The 24,636-nt window shown below is 46.4% G+C and overlaps 1 protein-coding gene and 1 long non-coding RNA gene across 2 annotated transcripts in view; one reads left to right on the plus strand and one right to left on the minus strand.

Moving 5' to 3' along the window:
- The window catches only part of LOC139754963 (zwei Ig domain protein zig-8-like), a 688,172-nt gene extending 685,493 nt beyond the window's left edge, over positions 1-2,679 (plus strand). Inside the window, exon 6 of the mRNA XM_071672804.1 lies at positions 2,481-2,679. Coding sequence (XP_071528905.1) covers positions 2,481-2,587 — 107 coding nt within the window. The 3' untranslated portion in view covers positions 2,588-2,679. The remainder of the gene's footprint in view (positions 1-2,480) is intronic.
- LOC139754964 (uncharacterized) overlaps positions 1-23,934 on the minus strand; it is a 53,759-nt gene extending 29,825 nt beyond the window's left edge. Inside the window, exon 1 of the long non-coding RNA XR_011713990.1 lies at positions 23,670-23,934. This is a non-coding gene — a long non-coding RNA (uncharacterized lncRNA). The remainder of the gene's footprint in view (positions 1-23,669) is intronic.
- Positions 23,935-24,636: the final 702 nt, after the last annotated feature.

A 24,636-nucleotide genomic window follows, 5' to 3' on the forward strand; every position in this document is an offset into this window, starting at 1 on the left:
TTTTGAACGCATCCTTGACGCGGTTTTGAACGCATCCTTGACGCGGTTTTGAACGCATCCTTGACGCGGTTTTGAACGCATCCTTGACGCTGCGGTTTTGAACGCATCCTTGACGCGGTTTTGAACGCATCCTTGACGCGGTTTTGAACGCATCCTTGACGCGGTTTTGAACGCATCCTTGACGCGGTTTTGAACGCATCCTTGACGCGGTTTTGAACGCATCCTTGACGCGGTTTTGAACGCATCCTTGACGCGGTTTTGAACGCATCCTTGACGCGGTTTTGAACGCATCCTTGACGCGGTTTTGAACGCATCCTTGACGCTGCGGTTTTGAACGCATCCTTGACGCTGCGGTTTTGAACGCATCCTTGACGCGGTTTTGAACGCATCCTTGACGCGGTTTTGAACGCATCCTTGACGCGGTTTTGAACGCATCCTTGACGCTGCGGTTTTGAACGCATCCTTGACGCGGTTTTGAACGCATCCTTGACGCTGCGGTTTTGAACGCATCCTTGACGCGGTTTTGAACGCATCCTTGACGCTGCGGTTTTGAACGTTTCCTTGACGCGGTTTTGAACGCATCCTTGACGCGGTTTTGAACGCATCCTTGACGCGGTTTTGAACGCATCCTTGACGCTGCGGTTTTGAACGTTTCCTTGACGCGGTTTTGAACGCATCCTTGACGCTGCGGTTTTGAACGTTTCCTTGACGCGGTTTTGAACGCATCCTTGACGCGGTTTTGAACGCTTCCTTGACGCTGCGGTTTTTAAACGCTTCCTTGACGCGGTTTTGAACGCTTCCTTGACGCTGCGGTTTTGAACGTTTCCTTGACGCGGTTTTGAACGCTTCCTTGACGCTGCGGTTTTGAACGCATCCTTGACGCGGTTTTGAACGCATCCTTGACGCGGTTTTGGAACGCATCCTTGACGACGCGGTTTTGAACGCTTCCTTGACGCGGTTTTTGAACGCATCCTTGACGCGGTTTTGAACGCATCCTTGACGCGGTTTTTGAACGCATCCTTGACGCGGTTTTGAACGCTTCCTTGACGCGGTTTTTGAACGCATCCTTGACGCGGTTTTGAACGCATCCTTGACGCGGTTTTGAACGCATCCTTGACGCGGTTTTGAACGCATCCTTGACGACAAGGACCTGCTCCTCATTGGTGTGGTGTTTGTGAGCAGTTAGCTCCTTGAACGCGACGGTATACGACCCTTGAGCACGACGGTACGACCTTTGAGCACGACGGTACGACCCATGAGCACGACGGTACGACCCTTGAGCACGACGGTATACGACCCTTGAGCACGACGGTACGACCCTTGAGCACGACGGTACGACCCTAGAGCACGAAGTAACGACCCCCCTTAGCTTTCGGGTAGTACCAGGTCGTGTTCAAAAGGCTATTGCTATAGAACTCCCATTACCATCAGTCGACATCATGTATAGATAAACAATTGATAGAACCACAGTATAGAACTCCCATCACCATCAGTCTACATCATGTATAGATGAACAATTGATAGAACCACAGTATAGAACTCCCATCACCATCAGTCGACCTCATTTATAGATGAACAATTGATAGAACCACAGTATAGAACTCCCATTACCATCAGTCTACATCATGTATAGATGAACAATTGATAGAACCACAGTATAGAACTCCCATTACCATCAGTCGACATCATGTATAGATAAACAATTGATAGAACCACAATATAGAACTCCTTTTACCATCCGTCGACATCATGTATAGATGAACACTTGATAGAACCACAGTATAGAACTCCCATTACCATCAGTCGACATCATGTATAGATAAACAATTGATAGAACCACAATATAGAACTCCTTTTACCATCCGTCGACATCATGTATAGATGAACAATTGATAGAACCACAGTATAGAACTCCTATTACCATCAGTCGACGTCATGTATAGATGAACAATTGATAGAACCACAGTATAGAACTCCTATTTTACCATCCGTCGACATCATGTATAGATGAACAGTTGATAGAACCACAGTATAGAACTCCTATTACCATCAGTCGACATCATGTATAGATAATTGATAGAACCACAGTATAGAACTCCCATTACCATCAGTCTACATCATGTATAGATGAACAATTGATAGAACCACAGTATAGAACTCCCATTACCATCAGTCTACATCATGTATAGATGAACAATTGATAGAACCACAGTATAGAACTCCCATTACCATCAGTCTACATCATGTATAGATAAACAATTGATAGAACCACAGTATAGAACTCCCATTACCATCAGTCTGACATCATGTATAGATGAACAATTGATAGAACCACAGTATAGAACTCCCATTATAATCCTAGGCCTGTGCATTAATGAGTTTCTATATATCCTATACATTAACGCTACTGGTTCTCTTTCTCTCTCCTTTTAAGGATTTGGTCAAAGTTATTATTTCTCTTTCTTTCCCTTCCGTTCTAGAGTCTCGCTCTATCATCCTGGGCCCAGAATACGTCAAAGCCGGCAGTACGATCAATTTAACCTGTATCATTAACCAGGTCAACATGCCAGGTAAGGTTAGCATGTAAACTCGTAAGTCACAGGTTCCCACAACACCACACCCTCCCTAAGTCACCCTCCCCAGTTTTAAGAACTTTTAAGTTCGTGTGACTTGATAGCTTCAGACAAAGTACTTTCCCAAGTACTTTCCAAAAAAATCCAGAGCAAAAATTGTATTTTCTTGAGTTAGACTTAGTGTATTGTCGTGTAAACTCATGTTAAGTCGTGTAAACTCATGTAAACTCATATGTAAACTCGTGTAAACTCATGTTAAGTCGTGTAAACTCATGTTAAGTCGTGTAAACTCATGTAAACTCATATGTAAACTCGTGTAAACTCATGTTAAGTCTTGTAAACTCATGTAAACTCATGTTAAGTCGTGTAAACTCATGTAAACTCATATGTTAAGTCGTGTAAACTCATGCAAACTCATGTAAACTCGTGTAAACTCATGCAAACTCATGTTAAGTCGTGTAAACTCATGTAAACTCATGTTAAGTCGTGTAAACTCATGCAAACTCATGTAAACTCACTCGTCCTATCCCCCTAGTAAACCAGCATACCTCCTCCCTACCAGTACCCTGGTCTGGTATACCAACATACCCACTTACCATTACCTGTCCTCTCCCAGAGTCTGGTATACCAGCATATCCACTCCCCATCCCCTCTTCCCAGTCCTAGATATACCAGCATATCCACTCTCCACCAGTACCCATCCCCTTCCCAGTCCTGATATACCAGCATATCCACTCTCCACCAGTACCCATCCCCTTCCCAGTCCTGATATACCAGCATATCCACTCTCCACCAGTACCCATCCCCTTCCCAGTCCTGATATACCAGCATATCCACTCTCCACCAGTACCCATCCCCTTCCCAGTCCTGATATACCAGCATATCCACTCTCCACCAGTACCCATCCCCTTCCCAGTCCTGATATACCAGCATATCCACTCTCCACCAGTACCCATCCCCTTCCCAGTCCTGATATACCAGCATATCCACTCTCCACCAGTACCCATCCCCTTCCCAGTCCTGATATACCAGCATATCCACTCTCCACCAGTACCCATCCCCTTCCCAGTCCTGATATACCAGCATATCCACTCTCCACCAGTACCCATCCCCTTCCCAGTCCTGATATACCAGCATATCCACTCTCCACCAGTACCCATCCCCTTCCCAGTCCTGATATACCAGCATATCCACTCTCCACCAGTACCCATCCCCTTCCCAGTCCTGATATACCAGCATATCCACTCTCCACCAGTACCCATCCCCTTCCCAGTCCTGATATACCAGCATATCCACTCTCCACCAGTACCCATCCCCTTCCCAGTCCTGATATACCAGCATATCCACTCTCCACCAGTACCCATCCCCTTCCCAGTCCTGATATACCAGCATATCCACTCTCCACCAGTACCCATCCCCTTCCCAGTCCTGATATACCAGCATATCCACTCTCCACCAGTACCCATCCCCTTCCCAGTCCTGATATACCAGCATATCCACTCTCCACCAGTACCCATCCCCTTCCCAGTCCTGATATACCAGCATATCCACTCTCCACCAGTACCCATCCCCTTCCCAGTCCTGATATACCAGCATATCCACTCTCCACCAGTACCCATCCCCTTCCCAGTCCTGATATACCAGCATATCCACTCTCCACCAGTACCCATCCCCTTCCCAGTCCTGATATACCAGCATATCCACTCTCCACCAGTACCCATCCCCTTCCCAGTCCTGATATACCAGCATATCCACTCTCCACCAGTACCCATCCCCTTCCCAGTCCTGATATACCAGCATATCCACTCTCCACCAGTACCCATCCCCTTCCCAGTCCTGATATACCAGCATATCCACTCTCCACCAGTACCCATCCCCTTCCCAGTCCTGATATACCAGCATATCCACTCTCCACCAGTACCCATCCCCTTCCCAGTCCTGATATACCAGCATATCCACTCTCCACCAGTACCCATCCCCTTCCCAGTCCTGATATACCAGCATATCCACTCTCCACCAGTACCCATCCCCTTCCCAGTCCTGATATACCAGCATATCCACTCTCCACCAGTACCCATCCCCTTCCCAGTCCTGATATACCAGCATATCCACTCTCCACCAGTACCCATCCCCTTCCCAGTCCTGATATACCAGCATATCCACTCTCCACCAGTACCCATCCCCTTCCCAGTCCTGATATACCAGCATATCCACTCTCCACCAGTACCCATCCCCTTCCCAGTCCTGATATACCAGCATATCCACTCTCCACCAGTACCCATCCCCTTCCCAGTCCTGATATACCAGCATATCCACTCTCCACCAGTACCCATCCCCTTCCCAGTCCTGATATACCAGCATATCCACTCTCCACCAGTACCCATCCCCTTCCCAGTCCTGATATACCAGCATATCCACTCTCCACCAGTACCCATCCCCTTCCCAGTCCTGATATACCAGCATATCCACTCTCCACCAGTACCCATCCCCTTCCCAGTCCTGATATACCAGCATATCCACTCTCCACCAGTACCCATCCCCTTCCCAGTCCTGATATACCAGCATATCCACTCTCCACCAGTACCCATCCCCTTCCCAGTCCTGATATACCAGCATATCCACTCTCCACCAGTACCCATCCCCTTCCCAGTCCTGATATACCAGCATATCCACTCTCCACCAGTACCCATCCCCTTCCCAGTCCTGATATACCAGCATATCCACTCTCCACCAGTACCCATCCCCTTCCCAGTCCTGATATACCAGCATATCCACTCTCCACCAGTACCCATCCCCTTCCCAGTCCTGATATACCAGCATATCCACTCTCCACCAGTACCCATCCCCTTCCCAGTCCTGATATACCAGCATATCCACTCTCCACCAGTACCCATCCCCTTCCCAGTCCTGATATACCAGCATATCCACTCTCCACCAGTACCCATCCCCTTCCCAGTCCTGATATACCAGCATATCCACTCTCCACCAGTACCCATCCCCTTCCCAGTCCTGATATACCAGCATATCCACTCTCCACCAGTACCCATCCCCTTCCCAGTCCTGATATACCAGCATATCCACTCTCCACCAGTACCCATCCCCTTCCCAGTCCTGATATACCAGCATATCCACTCTCCACCAGTACCCATCCCCTTCCCAGTCCTGATATACCAGCATATCCACTCTCCACCAGTACCCATCCCCTTCCCAGTCCTGATATACCAGCATATCCACTCTCCACCAGTACCCATCCCCTTCCCAGTCCTGATATACCAGCATATCCACTCTCCACCAGTACCCATCCCCTTCCCAGTCCTGATATACCAGCATATCCACTCTCCACCAGTACCCATCCCCTTCCCAGTCCTGATATACCAGCATATCCACTCTCCACCAGTACCCATCCCCTTCCCAGTCCTGATATACCAGCATATCCACTCTCCACCAGTACCCATCCCCTTCCCAGTCCTGATATACCAGCATATCCACTCTCCACCAGTACCCATCCCCTTCCCAGTCCTGATATACCAGCATATCCACTCTCCACCAGTACCCATCCCCTTCCCAGTCCTGATATACCAGCATATCCACTCTCCACCAGTACCCATCCCCTTCCCAGTCCTGATATACCAGCATATCCACTCTCCACCAGTACCCATCCCCTTCCCAGTCCTGATATACCAGCATATCCACTCTCCACCAGTACCCATCCCCTTCCCAGTCCTGATATACCAGCATATCCACTCTCCACCAGTACCCATCCCCTTCCCAGTCCTGATATACCAGCATATCCACTCTCCACCAGTACCCATCCCCTTCCCAGTCCTGATATACCAGCATATCCACTCTCCACCAGTACCCATCCCCTTCCCAGTCCTGATATACCAGCATATCCACTCTCCACCAGTACCCATCCCCTTCCCAGTCCTGATATACCAGCATATCCACTCTCCACCAGTACCCATCCCCTTCCCAGTCCTGATATACCAGCATATCCACTCTCCACCAGTACCCATCCCCTTCCCAGTCCTGATATACCAGCATATCCACTCTCCACCAGTACCCATCCCCTTCCCAGTCCTGATATACCAGCATATCCACTCTCCACCAGTACCCATCCCCTTCCCAGTCCTGATATACCAGCATATCCACTCTCCACCAGTACCCATCCCCTTCCCAGTCCTGATATACCAGCATATCCACTCTCCACCAGTACCCATCCCCTTCCCAGTCCTGATATACCAGCATATCCACTCTCCACCAGTACCCATCCCCTTCCCAGTCCTGATATACCAGCATATCCACTCTCCACCAGTACCCATCCCCTTCCCAGTCCTGATATACCAGCATATCCACTCTCCACCAGTACCCATCCCCTTCCCAGTCCTGATATACCAGCATATCCACTCTCCACCAGTACCCATCCCCTTCCCAGTCCTGATATACCAGCATATCCACTCTCCACCAGTACCCATCCCCTTCCCAGTCCTGATATACCAGCATATCCACTCTCCACCAGTACCCATCCCCTTCCCAGTCCTGATATACCAGCATATCCACTCTCCACCAGTACCCATCCCCTTCCCAGTCCTGATATACCAGCATATCCACTCTCCACCAGTACCCATCCCCTTCCCAGTCCTGATATACCAGCATATCCACTCTCCACCAGTACCCATCCCCTTCCCAGTCCTGATATACCAGCATATCCACTCTCCACCAGTACCCATCCCCTTCCCAGTCCTGATATACCAGCATATCCACTCTCCACCAGTACCCATCCCCTTCCCAGTCCTGATATACCAGCATATCCACTCTCCACCAGTACCCATCCCCTTCCCAGTCCTGATATACCAGCATATCCACTCTCCACCAGTACCCATCCCCTTCCCAGTCCTGATATACCAGCATATCCACTCTCCACCAGTACCCATCCCCTTCCCAGTCCTGATATACCAGCATATCCACTCTCCACCAGTACCCATCCCCTTCCCAGTCCTGATATACCAGCATATCCACTCTCCACCAGTACCCATCCCCTTCCCAGTCCTGATATACCAGCATATCCACTCTCCACCAGTACCCATCCCCTTCCCAGTCCTGATATACCAGCATATCCACTCTCCACCAGTACCCATCCCCTTCCCAGTCCTGATATACCAGCATATCCACTCTCCACCAGTACCCATCCCCTTCCCAGTCCTGATATACCAGCATATCCACTCTCCACCAGTACCCATCCCCTTCCCAGTCCTGATATACCAGCATATCCACTCTCCACCAGTACCCATCCCCTTCCCAGTCCTGATATACCAGCATATCCACTCTCCACCAGTACCCATCCCCTTCCCAGTCCTGATATACCAGCATATCCACTCTCCACCAGTACCCATCCCCTTCCCAGTCCTGATATACCAGCATATCCACTCTCCACCAGTACCCATCCCCTTCCCAGTCCTGATATACCAGCATATCCACTCTCCACCAGTACCCATCCCCTTCCCAGTCCTGATATACCAGCATATCCACTCTCCACCAGTACCCATCCCCTTCCCAGTCCTGATATACCAGCATATCCACTCTCCACCAGTACCCATCCCCTTCCCAGTCCTGATATACCAGCATATCCACTCTCCACCAGTACCCATCCCCTTCCCAGTCCTGATATACCAGCATATCCACTCTCCACCAGTACCCATCCCCTTCCCAGTCCTGATATACCAGCATATCCACTCTCCACCAGTACCCATCCCCTTCCCAGTCCTGATATACCAGCATATCCACTCTCCACCAGTACCCATCCCCTTCCCAGTCCTGATATACCAGCATATCCACTCTCCACCAGTACCCATCCCCTTCCCAGTCCTGATATACCAGCATATCCACTCTCCACCAGTACCCATCCCCTTCCCAGTCCTGATATACCAGCATATCCACTCTCCACCAGTACCCATCCCCTTCCCAGTCCTGATATACCAGCATATCCACTCTCCACCAGTACCCATCCCCTTCCCAGTCCTGATATACCAGCATATCCACTCTCCACCAGTACCCATCCCCTTCCCAGTCCTGATATACCAGCATATCCACTCTCCACCAGTACCCATCCCCTTCCCAGTCCTGATATACCAGCATATCCACTCTCCACCAGTACCCATCCCCTTCCCAGTCCTGATATACCAGCATATCCACTCTCCACCAGTACCCATCCCCTTCCCAGTCCTGATATACCAGCATATCCACTCTCCACCAGTACCCATCCCCTTCCCAGTCCTGATATACCAGCATATCCACTCTCCACCAGTACCCATCCCCTTCCCAGTCCTGATATACCAGCATATCCACTCTCCACCAGTACCCATCCCCTTCCCAGTCCTGATATACCAGCATATCCACTCTCCACCAGTACCCATCCCCTTCCCAGTCCTGATATACCAGCATATCCACTCTCCACCAGTACCCATCCCCTTCCCAGTCCTGATATACCAGCATATCCACTCTCCACCAGTACCCATCCCCTTCCCAGTCCTGATATACCAGCATATCCACTCTCCACCAGTACCCATCCCCTTCCCAGTCCTGATATACCAGCATATCCACTCTCCACCAGTACCCATCCCCTTCCCAGTCCTGATATACCAGCATATCCACTCTCCACCAGTACCCATCCCCTTCCCAGTCCTGATATACCAGCATATCCACTCTCCACCAGTACCCATCCCCTTCCCAGTCCTGATATACCAGCATATCCACTCTCCACCAGTACCCATCCCCTTCCCAGTCCTGATATACCAGCATATCCACTCTCCACCAGTACCCATCCCCTTCCCAGTCCTGATATACCAGCATATCCACTCTCCACCAGTACCCATCCCCTTCCCAGTCCTGATATACCAGCATATCCACTCTCCACCAGTACCCATCCCCTTCCCAGTCCTGATATACCAGCATATCCACTCTCCACCAGTACCCATCCCCTTCCCAGTCCTGATATACCAGCATATCCACTCTCCACCAGTACCCATCCCCTTCCCAGTCCTGATATACCAGCATATCCACTCTCCACCAGTACCCATCCCCTTCCCAGTCCTGATATACCAGCATATCCACTCTCCACCAGTACCCATCCCCTTCCCAGTCCTGATATACCAGCATATCCACTCTCCACCAGTACCCATCCCCTTCCCAGTCCTGATATACCAGCATATCCACTCTCCACCAGTACCCATCCCCTTCCCAGTCCTGATATACCAGCATATCCACTCTCCACCAGTACCCATCCCCTTCCCAGTCCTGATATACCAGCATATCCACTCTCCACCAGTACCCATCCCCTTCCCAGTCCTGATATACCAGCATATCCACTCTCCACCAGTACCCATCCCCTTCCCAGTCCTGATATACCAGCATATCCACTCTCCACCAGTACCCATCCCCTTCCCAGTCCTGATATACCAGCATATCCACTCTCCACCAGTACCCATCCCCTTCCCAGTCCTGATATACCAGCATATCCACTCTCCACCAGTACCCATCCCCTTCCCAGTCCTGATATACCAGCATATCCACTCTCCACCAGTACCCATCCCCTTCCCAGTCCTGATATACCAGCATATCCACTCTCCACCAGTACCCATCCCCTTCCCAGTCCTGATATACCAGCATATCCACTCTCCACCAGTACCCATCCCCTTCCCAGTCCTGATATACCAGCATATCCACTCTCCACCAGTACCCATCCCCTTCCCAGTCCTGATATACCAGCATATCCACTCTCCACCAGTACCCATCCCCTTCCCAGTCCTGATATACCAGCATATCCACTCTCCACCAGTACCCATCCCCTTCCCAGTCCTGATATACCAGCATATCCACTCTCCACCAGTACCCATCCCCTTCCCAGTCCTGATATACCAGCATATCCACTCTCCACCAGTACCCATCCCCTTCCCAGTCCTGATATACCAGCATATCCACTCTCCACCAGTACCCATCCCCTTCCCAGTCCTGATATACCAGCATATCCACTCTCCACCAGTACCCATCCCCTTCCCAGTCCTGATATACCAGCATATCCACTCTCCACCAGTACCCATCCCCTTCCCAGTCCTGATATACCAGCATATCCACTCTCCACCAGTACCCATCCCCTTCCCAGTCCTGATATACCAGCATATCCACTCTCCACCAGTACCCATCCCCTTCCCAGTCCTGATATACCAGCATATCCACTCTCCACCAGTACCCATCCCCTTCCCAGTCCTGATATACCAGCATATCCACTCTCCACCAGTACCCATCCCCTTCCCAGTCCTGATATACCAGCATATCCACTCTCCACCAGTACCCATCCCCTTCCCAGTCCTGATATACCAGCATATCCACTCTCCACCAGTACCCATCCCCTTCCCAGTCCTGATATACCAGCATATCCACTCTCCACCAGTACCCATCCCCTTCCCAGTCCTGATATACCAGCTTATGAGTGCGTTTGGGGATCAGTTCAAGAAATGGAAACTTTGATGAAAATGGAGAAACGACGTAGATGGAAGTCCTAAGGAACCCCAAAGATGATAAGAAAATGAACACGAGATACGCCACCAGTTGTAAACACAGGCTAAACCAAAGGAGGAAGCCAAATAGAACAGAAAAGTGCTGGGAGAAAGTCAAAAGACGGAAACCTGGAGATTATATTAACCCCCTCGTTGCCACACCACATCAAAAGCGATCGAGAACTGGATGGATACAATACAGAAATTCCCCCAGAGACTCTAAGAGAGGATGGCCAGACTATACAGTATTGGTAGAGGCGTTGCATGCAACCTTCGCGAGAGCAAGAGACGTAGAATCGACCAATTAAGGAATTGGACTGGTGACCAGAGACGTGAAATCGACCAATTAAGGCATTGGAAACTCTCTCCAAATACCAAAGAAGATGGAGGTGGTTGAGGACAAAGGTGTCAAGACGATATTTAGATGGCTCGCAATAGTCACACCTTATCTAAGGCATGAATATGACACATTTCCAAGATCAGCACGAGTCTATTGTTTACACTCAGACACACGTACACACAAGGGCAAGCAAGCAAGCAAGCAAACACGAAACGTGAGTTTAAGCTACACATTTCGTCACAAACACAAGTAGGGTTAGAATTGGCCTCCATATACCTTGCTTGGGGGGTGTTTAGAGCCGACATGCAAAGGAGCCAATGCTATGATTAGACAATACCAAAAACATACCCTTATCGAAAGACGAAGTTTAACCTAACAATAGAAGAAAAAACGGAAGTTCAACCTTGAAAATAGCATCATAACTTCTTCGCTATAACTTCGTCAGAACTTCGCCAAATCTTCGTCAGAACTTCGCCAAATCTTCGTCAAAACTTCGTCAGAACTTCGCCAAATCTTCTTCAAAACTTCGTCAGAACTTCGCCATGTGCAGATCAACCTTAAAAATAGCATCATAACTTCTTCGCCAAAACTTCCTCAGAACTTCGCCAAAACTTCGCCAGAACTTCGTCAAAACTTCGTCAGAACTTCGCCATGTGTAGATCAACCTTAAAGATAGCATCAAAACCGCCAAAACTTCGTCAGAACTTCGTCAAAACTTTGTCAGAACTTCGCAATGTGCAGGTCAACCTTAAAAATAGCATCATAACCGCCAAAACTTCGTCAGAACTTCGCCAAAACTACGCCAGAACTTCGTCAAAACTTCGTCAGAACTTCGCCAAAACTTCGTCATGTGCAGGTCAACCTTCAAGATAACATCATAACCGCCAAAACTTCGTCAGAACTTCGCCAAAACTACGCCAAAACTTCGCCAAAACTTCCTCAGAACTTCGCCATGGGCAGACCATCGAGTTATCACTCTTGCCAGTGGGGAAAGGCGCGTCTTCTTCGCCTCTTCGACACTCTCAAAGTCAAGATTGCACCAGCCCAATTGTCCATGTAAACTGGCACGCCAGCATCTTTTTGGAGTTCTGACTGATGGCTGCATTCACATAGTCGGCAACAGGAACGTGGGTCGTGGTAAGTTGCCAGAGTGGAGGGAGTTCACTCCCTGCTGAGTGAGGCGCTCCTCGACTTTTACTGAATCGTTGATGGCATCGGCTGCCCAGGAACGTTGGGGCAGAGGACAGGCATGAGGGAGGGAGAGGGAATGAGATGGAGGGAGGGAAGGAGGTGGTGGGAAGTGGAAGGAGGGAGGAGGAGGAGCAAGAGAGTGGCTGGGGAGGTAACTAAAGGGAGGGGGGAAATACACACCCCACCACACACACACACACACCACTTCCTCCTCCTCCGCCTCCACCTCCTTCTCCTCCTCCTTCGGTGTTGCAAGGACGCGCCCACAGGAGCGGGGCGGCCTGCACAAAGGTCGCGCCAGGGCAGGTAGGTGGCGAGAGAGAGAGAGAGAGAGAGAGAGAGAGAGAGAGAGAGAGAGAGAGAGAGAGAGAGAGAGAGAGAGAGAGAGAGAGAGTTGGGAAGCGTTCATGTTCGTTCAAGTCTGGCGCACAGTGGGGAGGGGGGGGGGTGTTCAAGTGCATCGCATCGTGATTACACACACACACACACACACACACACACACACACACACACACACGTACTTGTAACAGGCAGTTACGAAGTGAGGAGGAGATGTGGTGGTGACTTTGAAGGACTGTCGAAAATGATAGGGTGGCGGAGGTAGGGGGGGTGTGTTATGGCCGTGTTGGTATGCGACGAGAGTCATGGTGCGGAGAGGTATTGAAGGTCTTGCGTAAGATGAAATGTGGCAAGGTGGCTGGATCATGGTGAAAGTGGCCGAGGATTGGCGGAATGTATGTATAGTGCCATTGTATAAAAACAAGGGGAACATAGGCGAGTGTACAATCGACAGAGGTACAAGTTTAAGTCTATCTGGTAAGTTATATGATTGAGAGGGTGAAGGCATGTACAGAGCATCAGACTGGGGAAGAACAGTATGGTTTCAGAAGTGGTAGAGGATGTGTGGATCAGGTGTTTGCTTTGAAGAATGTGTGCGAGAAATACATTGAGAAACAGAAGGATTTGCATGTGGCATTTATGGATCTGGATAAAGCATATATTTTATCAAGGATGTAAGGCATGTTTACGAGTAGGAAGAAGAGAGGAGAGTGATTGGTTCTCGGTGAAGGTCGGTCTACGGCAGGAGTGTGTAATGTCCCCATGGTAAATTGATTTGTTTAAGGATGGGGTGGTTAGGGAGGTAAATACAAGAGTTTTGGAGAGAGGGGGCGAGTATGCAGTCTGTTCTGGATGAGAGGCGCTTGGGAAGTGAGTCAGTTGTTGTTCGCTGATGATACAGCGCTGGTGGCAGATTACAGAGAGAAACTGCAGAAGTTGGTGACTGAGTTTGGAAGTGTGTGTGTGAGAGGAAGGAAGATGAGAGTAAATGTGAATAAGATAAAGGTTATAAGATTTAGAAGGATGGAGGGAAGGGTTAGTTGAAATGTGAGCTTGAAGAAGAAATCTAAGGGGAAATTCTATGTCCATCTGGGAGTAGATATGGCAGCAAATGACAGCGAGAATTTGGATGCGAACGAATGTGGCCTTTCTGTATCTATTCGTGGCGCCACCTCAAAAAAAAAAACGCGAGAAATGGCGATCAAGTATGAATATGTATATATACTGTATTTCATACACTTGATCGCCGTTTCCCGCGTCTGACGAGGAAGTCCGTGCTTCGTACGAATCCATGGACGAAATACTGTCTTTGGTGGAGCCATTAAGATGTGCAATCATGGTTTCAAAATTGATTATACGTTTTTAAAAGACATTTTCATCATCTGCATCCTATCTATTGGTTATCTATCGGCCGGAGTAGATACTGCGAGGGAGTTTCGATGATCGTGAAGGCTACAAAATTCTCTCATAGTTTTAATTTTTTTTTAAATTTTTCTGATGGCCCTGAACCTGCAATATTTGGCATTTTTCCCTTGGAGCGAGTCGATTTACTTAGAAATTTAATAAAGGGTATATTTTTCAGAGCGAATTTAGGGTTAAGATATTAGGTTTTTGTGGGGTCTGTTGATCCCAGCGCTTAACTTCGGGTTTAAGTGCAATAATATGTTTTGAAAATTAATCTGATTATTGATTTCTATAATTAAGGATTTAATTGATTATATGTTTTGAAATATATTCCGATATTAATCAATATAATCAAGGATTTAACTGATTATATGTTTTGAAAGATATTCCGATATTAATCCCTGTAATCAAGGATTTAACTGATTATATGTTTTGAAATATATTCTAATTATTGATTTCTGTAATTAAGGATTTAATTGATTATATGTTTTGAAATATATTCCGATATTAATCCTTGTAATCAAGGATTTAACTGATTATATGTTTTGAAAGATATTCCGATATTGATCCATGTAATCAAGGATTTAATTGATTATATGTTTTGAAAGATATTCCGATATTAATCCTTGTAATCAAGGATTTAACTGATTATATGTTTTGAAATATATTCTAATTATTGATTTCTGTAATCAAGGATTTAACTGAATATATGTTTTGAAAGATATTCCGATATTGATCCATGTAATCAAGGATTTAACTGATTATATGTTTTGAAAGATATTTCGATTATTCGCATCCTATTTACTGGGTATATGTTGAACAAAGGAGATATTACATGTTCAAATTGATCATTCAAAGTATATTTCCATTTTACGGTTAATTTGAATGGCGATAAAATACCCTGTTCTGTTCCCTTACAATTTTTAGCAATTTTTTTGGCGTGACACAACATTTGCTCTCAAAAAAAGATATAAAAATCTCTCTCATTGAGGCACATTTTTCACGTTCAATATTACATGCCATTCTGGGTATTTTTTCTAGGCATTTTTCTTGGTTATAAACGTTTCCATAAAAACCTCTCTTAGTAGGCCTATTTTTTTTGTTCTTTTTTCTTTCGTGCTCTGTGAGAGGCCTGGGGCAAACCCATTGTCTCATGTCATTAAGGAATTTGATCCATATTCCAGTGATTTTCTAATCTCTGGCATCCTATTCACTGGGCATTTTTCGGCACAGTGGAGTCATTGATGATATCTCTGACCGAGGTAATTATACCATCAATCTATTGATATTAGACTCTGGGCAAAGTCAGCCAGTTCGCACGACACAAAGTCCTTTTTCTTCTTTCACCCAGTTCGCACGACTCAAAGTCCTTTTCTTCTTTCGCCCAGTTCGCACGACACAAAGTCCTTCTTTTCTTTCACCCAGTTCGCACGACACAAAGTCCTTTTCTTCTTTCACCCAGTTCGCACGACACAAAGTCCTTTTTCTTCTTTCACCCAGTTCGCACGACACAAAGTCCTTTTCTTCCTTCTCTAATATTCTTTTTTTCCCCCGTACCTTGACGTATGTGTTCGTCTCTTCCTCTTGTTACGGAGTTCTTTGGCGTCAATGGCGTAAATATTGTAATCGGAGTGCAAAAGCCCAGGTTTCTATTTCACTAATACAATGCTTTTTCTGCTTCTTCCAGTGCTGTGTGCTTGTTTTTGCTTTGAGTCGTAGTATGATGCTCCAGCTGTGCCAAGAGCCTCGTGTGCCTTCCTCTCGAAAACTTTCATTACCATACGTAAACAGTGGATGCCTCTCTCGCAAGTGGTCATACAGTGGAGCGAGTTTCTTTTTTTTTTTAGCATTGTACAAAGGAGTCAGTCGCCTTTCGCATCATCAGCAAAAAGAAACCCCTCTTTTGCTTTAATTATGAACCGGGGGGGGGGGGGGGGGAACAAAGAGGATTCTAAGCCCTTCCAAATACGATGGGATGTTTGTGCAAGCAGGAGAAAAGAAACAAAACACAGTCGTAGTTGGTTGGCAAGGGCGATCGAAGACTCTTTCGCCCTACCCAAAGCATAGAGGGAGCTTAGACAAATCGTGTCTGTGTCTGTTACTTCTACATTGGGCCTCCGGGACAGGCAAAGGTCTATCCAAGAAGAAGGAAGACGTGGCACTTGAATGATCCATCTATGTCCTCTAGGGCGCGGCCCTCTTTTTACCCCCAACTGTGTGGAGGGGCACTTTCCATTCTGGATTCGTTTTCCTCAAGATCAGCGGTCGGACCGGAGGCCAAGATTCGAGCCATCAACATCCAAAGTTCCTGATTGCGCACCAGACGTGACAGACATCTGCTGCACCTCATAACGTGACAGACGTCTTTTGAACCTCATAACATGACACGTCTGCTGCATCTCATAACGTGACAGACATCTGCTGCACCTCATAACGTGACAGACATCTGCTGCACCTCATAACGTGACAGACATCTGCTGCACCTCATAACATGACAGACATCTGCTGCACCTCATAACGTGACAGACATCTGCTGAACCTCATAACGTGACAGACATCTGCTGAACCTCATAACGTGACAGACATCTGCTGCACCTCATAACGTGACAGACATCTGCTGAACCTCATAACGTGACAGACATCTGCTGAACCTCATAACGTGACAGACATCTGCTGCACCTCATAACGTGACAGACATCTGCTGCACCTCATAACGTGACAGACATCTGCTGAACCTCATAACGTGACAGACATCTGCTGAACCTCATAACGTGACAGACATCTGTTGAACCTCATAACGTGACAGACATCTGCTGCACCTCATAACGTGACCAACGTCTGTTGAACCTCATAAAACATGATCTGGAAGTGTCGAAGAGCAAGGCAGGGAAATGCTGGGGCTTTGAAACAGCAAGAGTGGCATCTCGCGTATGAAGACGGGACCTGCTTCGTGCCGGCCATAAAACTGTCGCTCCATATCTTTAAGATGGAAGATGACCCTCGTCTCCTGTACCAAGATAGATGGAAGATGACCCTCGTCTCCTGTACCAAGATAGATGGAAGATGACCCTCGTCTCCTGTGCCAAGATAGATGGAAGATGACCCTCGTCTCCTGTACCAAGATAGATGGAAGATGACCCTCGTCTCCTATGCCAAGATAGATGGAAGATGACCCTCGTCTCCTGTGCCAAGATAGATGGAAGATGACCCTCGTCTCCTGTACTAAGATAGATGGAAGATGACCTCTTCTCCTGTGCCAAGATAGATGGAAGATGACCTCGTCTCCTGTGCCAAGATAGATGGAAGATGACCCTCGTCTCCTGTGCCAAGATAGATGGAAGATGATCCTCGTCTCCTGTGCCAAGATAGATGGAAGATGACCCTCGTCTCCTGTGCCAAGATAGATGGAAGATGACCCTCGTCTCCTGTGCCAAGATAGATAGATGGTCTAATGGCAACCTTCCATCCATAAAACTCTCGCTCCATACCTTTAAGATCTGATGGCAGCCCTTAATATTAACCATAACCCTTGAGGAGTGGAGAGGATGTGTTCATAGCCTCGTCAATGAGTCTTATACCCCGTTCTGCTACTGCACGATGGCAAGCATGTCCGTTCCAGTGGGTCATGTAGTCCATGTGAAAGAATCGCATGACGACACGAAGCATCTCTTGAGCTACATCAAGAAAGGAAAAGAATAGACCATTGGCAGTTTCGTGCCCACTTGATGGTCGTTGCTATTTTGCCTGGACGGCAACGGAGCTACCCGAAGTTCTGCCGTCTCCTGTGTGACTACAATAGTCGAGCAAAAGACTTCCTGTTCCAAGGGCTGGGCCTCCAGACAGCCGCTGGAAGAATCCAGCCAAGATATTTCTTTTTTTTTCGCCCAAGGGCTAGGTTTCCAGACAGCCGCTGGAGCCTGGAAGAAAGATCTTACATCCCCCCCCAACCGCTAGAAGAATCCAGCCAGCTTCCTTCCTCCCCCCCACCGCCTCTGCACATCAAACTTGGACCTCATGAAGCACTTGGTGAATGCTGTGGATACAAGTGGACTCAGTGAAGCCAATATCAAAGCCAAAATCAAGGTGGTTCTTCTTCGTTGATCCACTGATCCACGAGTACTTCAAAGACGACCAGTTCGACGGCTTCCTCATTGAAGACAATAAGACGCTATGGAATACTCTCTCTCTCTCTCCAGCTGGTGGCAACCAACTTCCACTCTGACAGCTCCAGGGAAATTTGTGGGAAAATCTGTTTTCATCCTCCTGTCAGATAATGGGGTCACAACACACGTCTTTGAAGATACATTTTCCCTCGCTCTGGTCTGGATTGCCTTCAGGGGTGGGGCTCAGCAGAGCGCAGTGGAACGATGAAGACAGTGAATGTTACCATCGGGTAAATATGAGTCCAGCGATGGTAGGTGACTAGAGTTGGATGAAATGATGTGTTCCAGGACTTGTATACAAGCGAAGAGGCGTTGGGTTTCATTGCGTAAATCCAATATGACGATACCCGGTGTCCCTAATAAAGGGCGTCTCCTACGCGGGACGTAACGTAAAATGGAATTGTTATTTTTCTTCTTCTTCTTGGAAACCGCGATCGAGTAGTTTCGCGGTCCAATCTTTTATGCTCAGCGACCCAGAATCCATGAAGGGAAACGGTATTATTTTTTTTTTCTTTTTTTTGGTCTCGCGAAACACGGGTTTAGAATTTACTGATCTGTGTCAACTCACAGAAACGCCCTACCTCACGACCGACCTCTCATTATGCACGTTATCCACCTTATCTCTCTTATCAGAGGCATATACCCACAATACTCTACCCACACTGTCTACCATAATCTCTCTTATCAGAGACATATCCATGATAATCTACCCAGATTATCTACTGTAATCTCTCTTGTCAGACACATATCCATGATAATCTACCCACACTGTCTACCATGATCTCTCTTATCAGACACATATCCATGATAATCTACGCACATTGTCTACCATAATCTCTCTTATCAAAGACATATGCATGATAATCTACCCACACTGTCTACCATAATCTCTCTTATCAGACACATATCCATCATAATCTACCCACATTGTCTACCATAATCTCTCTTATCAGACACATATCCATGATAATCTACCCACATTGTCTACCATAATCTCTCTTATCAGACACATACGCAAAATACTCTACCCAGATTATCTACTGTAATCTCTCTTATCAGAGACATATGCATGATAATCTACCCACATTGTCTACCATAATCTCTCTTATCAAAGACATATGCATGATAATCTACCCACATTGTCTACCATAATCTCTCTTATCAGAGACATATCCATGATAATCTACGCACATTGTCTACCATAATCTCTCTTATCAGAGACATATCCATGATAATCTACGCACATTGTCTACCATAATCTCTCTTATCAGAGACATATCCATGATAATCTACCCACATTGTCTACCATAATCTCTCTTATCAGACACATATCCATGATAATCTACCCACATTGTCTACCATAATCTCTCTTATCAGACACATATCCATGATAATCTACCCACACTGTCTACCATAATCTCTCTTATCAGAGACATATCCATGATAATCTACGCACATTGTCTACCATAATCTCTCTTATCAGAGACATATCCATGATAATCTACCCACATTGTCTACCATAATCTCTCTTATCAGAGATATATCCATGATACTCTACCCACATTGTCTACCATAATCTCTCTTGTCAGACACATATCCATGATAATCTACCCACACTGTCTACCATAATCTCTCTTATCAAAGACATATGCATGATAATCTACCCACATTGTCTACCATAATCTCTCTTATCAAAGACATATGCATGATAATCTACCCACATTGTCTACCATAATCTCTCTTATCAGACACATATCCATGATAATCTACCCACACTGTCTACCATGATCTCTCTTATCAGAGACATATCCATGATAATCTACCCACACTGTCTACCATAATCTCTCTTATCAAAGACATATGCATGATAATCTACCCACACTGTCTACCATGATCTCTCTTATCAGAGACATATCCATGATAATCTACCCACATTGTCTACCATAATCTCTCTTATCAGACACATATCCATGATAATCTACCCACACTGTCTACCATGATCTCTCTTATCAGAGACATATCCATGATAATCTACCCACACTGTCTACCATAATCTCTCTTATCAGACACATATCCATGATAATCTACCCACACTGTCTACCATAATCTCTCTTATCAAAGACATATGCATGATAATCTACCCACACTGTCTACCATAATCTCTCTTATCAGAGACATATCCATGATAATCTACCCACACTGTCTACCATAATCTCTCTTATCAGAGACATATCCATGATAATCTACCCACATTGTCTACCATAATCTCTCTTATCAGACACATACGCAAAATACTCTACCCAGATTATCTACTGTAATCTCTCTTATCAGAGACATATCCATGATAATCTACCCACACTGTCTACCATAATCTCTCTTATCAGACACATATCCATGATAATCTACCCACACTGTCTACCATAATCTCTCTTATCAGACACATATCCATGATAATCTACCCACATTGTCTACCATAATCTCTCTTATCAGAGACATATCCATGATAATCTACCCACACTGTCTACCATAATCTCTCTTATCAAAGACATATGCATGATAATCTACCCACACTGTCTACCATAATCTCTCTTATCAAAGACATATGCATGATAATCTACCCACACTGTCTACCATAATCTCTCTTATCAGACACATATCCATGATAATCTACCCACACTGTCTACCATAATCTCTCTATCAGACACATATCCATGATAATCTACCCACACTGTCTACCATAATCTCTCTTATCAAAGACATATGCATGATAATCTACCCACATTGTCTACCATAATCTCTCTTATCAAAGACATATGCATGATAATCTACCCACATTGTCTACCATAATCTCTCTTATCAAAGACATATGCATGATAATCTACCCACACTGTCTACCATAATCTCTCTTATCAGACACATATCCATGATAATCTACCCACATTGTCTACCATAATCTCTCTTATCAGACACATATCCATGATAATCTACGCACATTGTCTACCATAATCTCTCTTATCAAAGACATATGCATGATAATCTACCCACACTGTCTACCATAATCTCTCTTATCAGACACATACGCAAAATACTCTACCCAGATTATCTACTGTAATCTCTCTTATCAGAGACATATCCATGATAATCTACCCACACTGTCTACCATAATCTCTCTTATCAAAGACATATGCATGATAATCTACCCACACCCCCCACACTCCCCCCACACTCCCCCACTCCCCCACACTCCCCCGTTTGGAGACGCAAGAACGCCACAAGAATGCAGTTTCGATGGTTCGAAAATGGGATGCGGTTCCTCCGCCACATAACTTGCTTTTTCGCTGGCTGCCTGTTTATATACCCTCCTCTCAAGGATCATGGCCAGGGGAATCATTTTTGAGTTTCGTGAGTCATTTTTGAGTTTCGTGAGTCATTTTGAGTTTCGTGAGTCATTTTTGAGTTTCGTGAGTCATTTTGAGTTTCGTGAGTCATTTTCAGTTTCGTGAGTCATTTTGAGTTTCGTGAGTCATTTTGAGTTTCGTGAGTCATTTTGTTTCGTGAGTCATTTTGAGTTTTGTGAGTAATATTGAGTTTTGTGATTCATTTTGAGTTTCGTGAGTCATTTTGAGTTTCGTGAGTCATTTTTGAGTTTCGTGAGTCATTTTGAATTTTGTGAGTCATTTTGAGTTTTGAGTCATTTTGAGTTTTGTGAGTCATTTTGAGTTTTGTGAGTCATTTTGAGTTTTGTGAGTCAATTTTGAGTTTCGTGAGTAAAAGTAACAGTGAGTGTGTTGACAAGTGAGGGAGCCATTGGTGCAAAATTGTGGATAGATGTACAAATTATTATTCTCCACATATAGACGGTAGATGCTATGCAAATTACTACTCTTGACTGTCCATATAGACGGTCGATGCTATGCAAATTACTACTCATGACTGTCCATATAGACGGTAGATGCTATGCAAATTACTACTCATGACTGTCCATATAGACAGTCGATGCTATGCAAATTACTACTCTTGGCTGTCCATATAGACGGTAGATGCTATGCAAATTACTACTCATGACTGTCCATATAGACGGTAGATGCTATGCAAATTACTACTCATGACTGTCCATATAGACGGTAGATGCTATGCAAATTACTACTCATGACTGTCCATATAGACGGTAGATGCTATGCAAATTACTACTCTTGACTGTCCATATAGACGGTAGATGCTATGCAAATTACTACTCTTGACTGTCCATATAGACGGTAGATGCTATGCAAATTACTACTCTTTGACTGTCCATATAGACGGTAGATGCTATGCAAATTACTACTCTTGGCTGTCCACATAGACGGTAGATGCTATGCAAATTACTACTCTTTGACTGTCCATATAGACGGTAGATGCTATGCAAATTACTACTCATGACTGTCCATATAGACGGTAGATGCTATGCAAATTACTACTCTTGACTGTCCATATAGACGGTAGATGCTATGCAAATTACTACTCTTGGCTGTCCATATAGACGGTAGATGCTATGCAAATTACTACTCATGACTGTCCATATAGACGGTAGATGCTATGCAAATTACTGCTTATGACTGTCCATATAGACAGTAGATGCTATGCAAATTACTACTCTTTGACTGTCCATATACACGGTAGATGCTATGCAAATTACTACTCTTTAACTGTCCATATAGACGGTAGATACTATGCAAATTACTACTCTCGACTGTCCATATAGACGGTAGATGCTATGCAAATTACTACTGTTTGACCGTCCATATAGACAGTCGATGCTATGCAAATTACTACTCTCGACTGTCCATATAGACAGTCGATGCTATGCAAATTACTACTCCCGACTGTCCATATAGACGGTAGATGCTATGCAAATTACTACTCATGACCGTCCATATAGACAGTCGACGCTATGCAAATTACTACTCCCGACTGTCCATATAAACGGTAGATGCTATGCAAATTACTACTCATGACCGTCCATATAGACAGTAGATGCTATGCAAATTACTACTCTCGACTCTCCATGTAGACGGTAGATACTATGCAAATTTACTACTAATAACTTGTGGTTTCACGCTGTCCATACCTGTCTTCCATGTGTCTGTCTCTCTGTCTCGTGGCAGCGTTGAGTGACCCCCGTCTCTTCTGTCCCTCACAGGAGAGCAGCCGGCGGCCATGCAGACGGGTGGGGGCGCCACGCCCTCCTTCAACTTGGTAACACTGCTGGTGCTTCTACAGCTCATAGCTGTTGTGGCCCCGCCCGCGGCGCGTAGATGATGTAGCGGAGGGAGGGTATATGACGAGGTGGGGGCGTGTGTGTGTGTGTGTGGGTGTGTGTGTGTGTGGGAGGGAGGGTGAGGTGAGGTGAGGTGAGGTGAGGTAGGATATACCACACACACACCGCCACACACACCGCCACACACACATGACGGTGTATGTATGTGTGTGTGTGTGTGTGTGGGAGGGAAGGTGAGGTGAGGGTGAGGTGAGGTAGGATATACCACACACACACACCGCCACACACACATGACGGTGGGGGCGTGTGTGTGTGTGTGTGTGGGAGGGAGGGTGAGGTGAGGGTGAGGTGAGGTGAGGTGAGGTAGGATATGCCACACACACCGCCACACACACATGACGGTGTGTGTAGGAGGGAGGGAGGGAGAGGTGAGGTGAGGTGTGTGTGTGTGTGTGGGAGGGAGGGTGAGGTGAGGTAGGATATACCACACACACACACCGCCACACACACACATGACGGTGTGTGTAGGAGGGAGGGAGAGGTGAGGTGAGGTGAGGTAGGATATACCACACACATGACGGTGTGTGTGTGTGTGTGTGTGTGTGTGGGAGGGAGGATGAGGTGAGGTGAGGTGAGGTGAGGTAGGATATGCCACACACACACACCGCCACACACACATGATGGTGTGTGTGGCGGTGTGTGTGTGTGTGTGGGAGGGTCAGGTGAGGGTGAGGTAGAGCAAGCCCGGTGAGGATATACCACACACACGACGAGGGGCGTGTGTGTGTGTGTAGGAGGGAGGGTGAGGTGAGGGTGA

The sequence above is a fragment of the Panulirus ornatus genome, chromosome 18 (genome assembly GCF_036320965.1).
Source record: "Panulirus ornatus isolate Po-2019 chromosome 18, ASM3632096v1, whole genome shotgun sequence".
NCBI classification, from domain to species: Eukaryota; Metazoa; Arthropoda; class Malacostraca; order Decapoda; family Palinuridae; genus Panulirus; species Panulirus ornatus.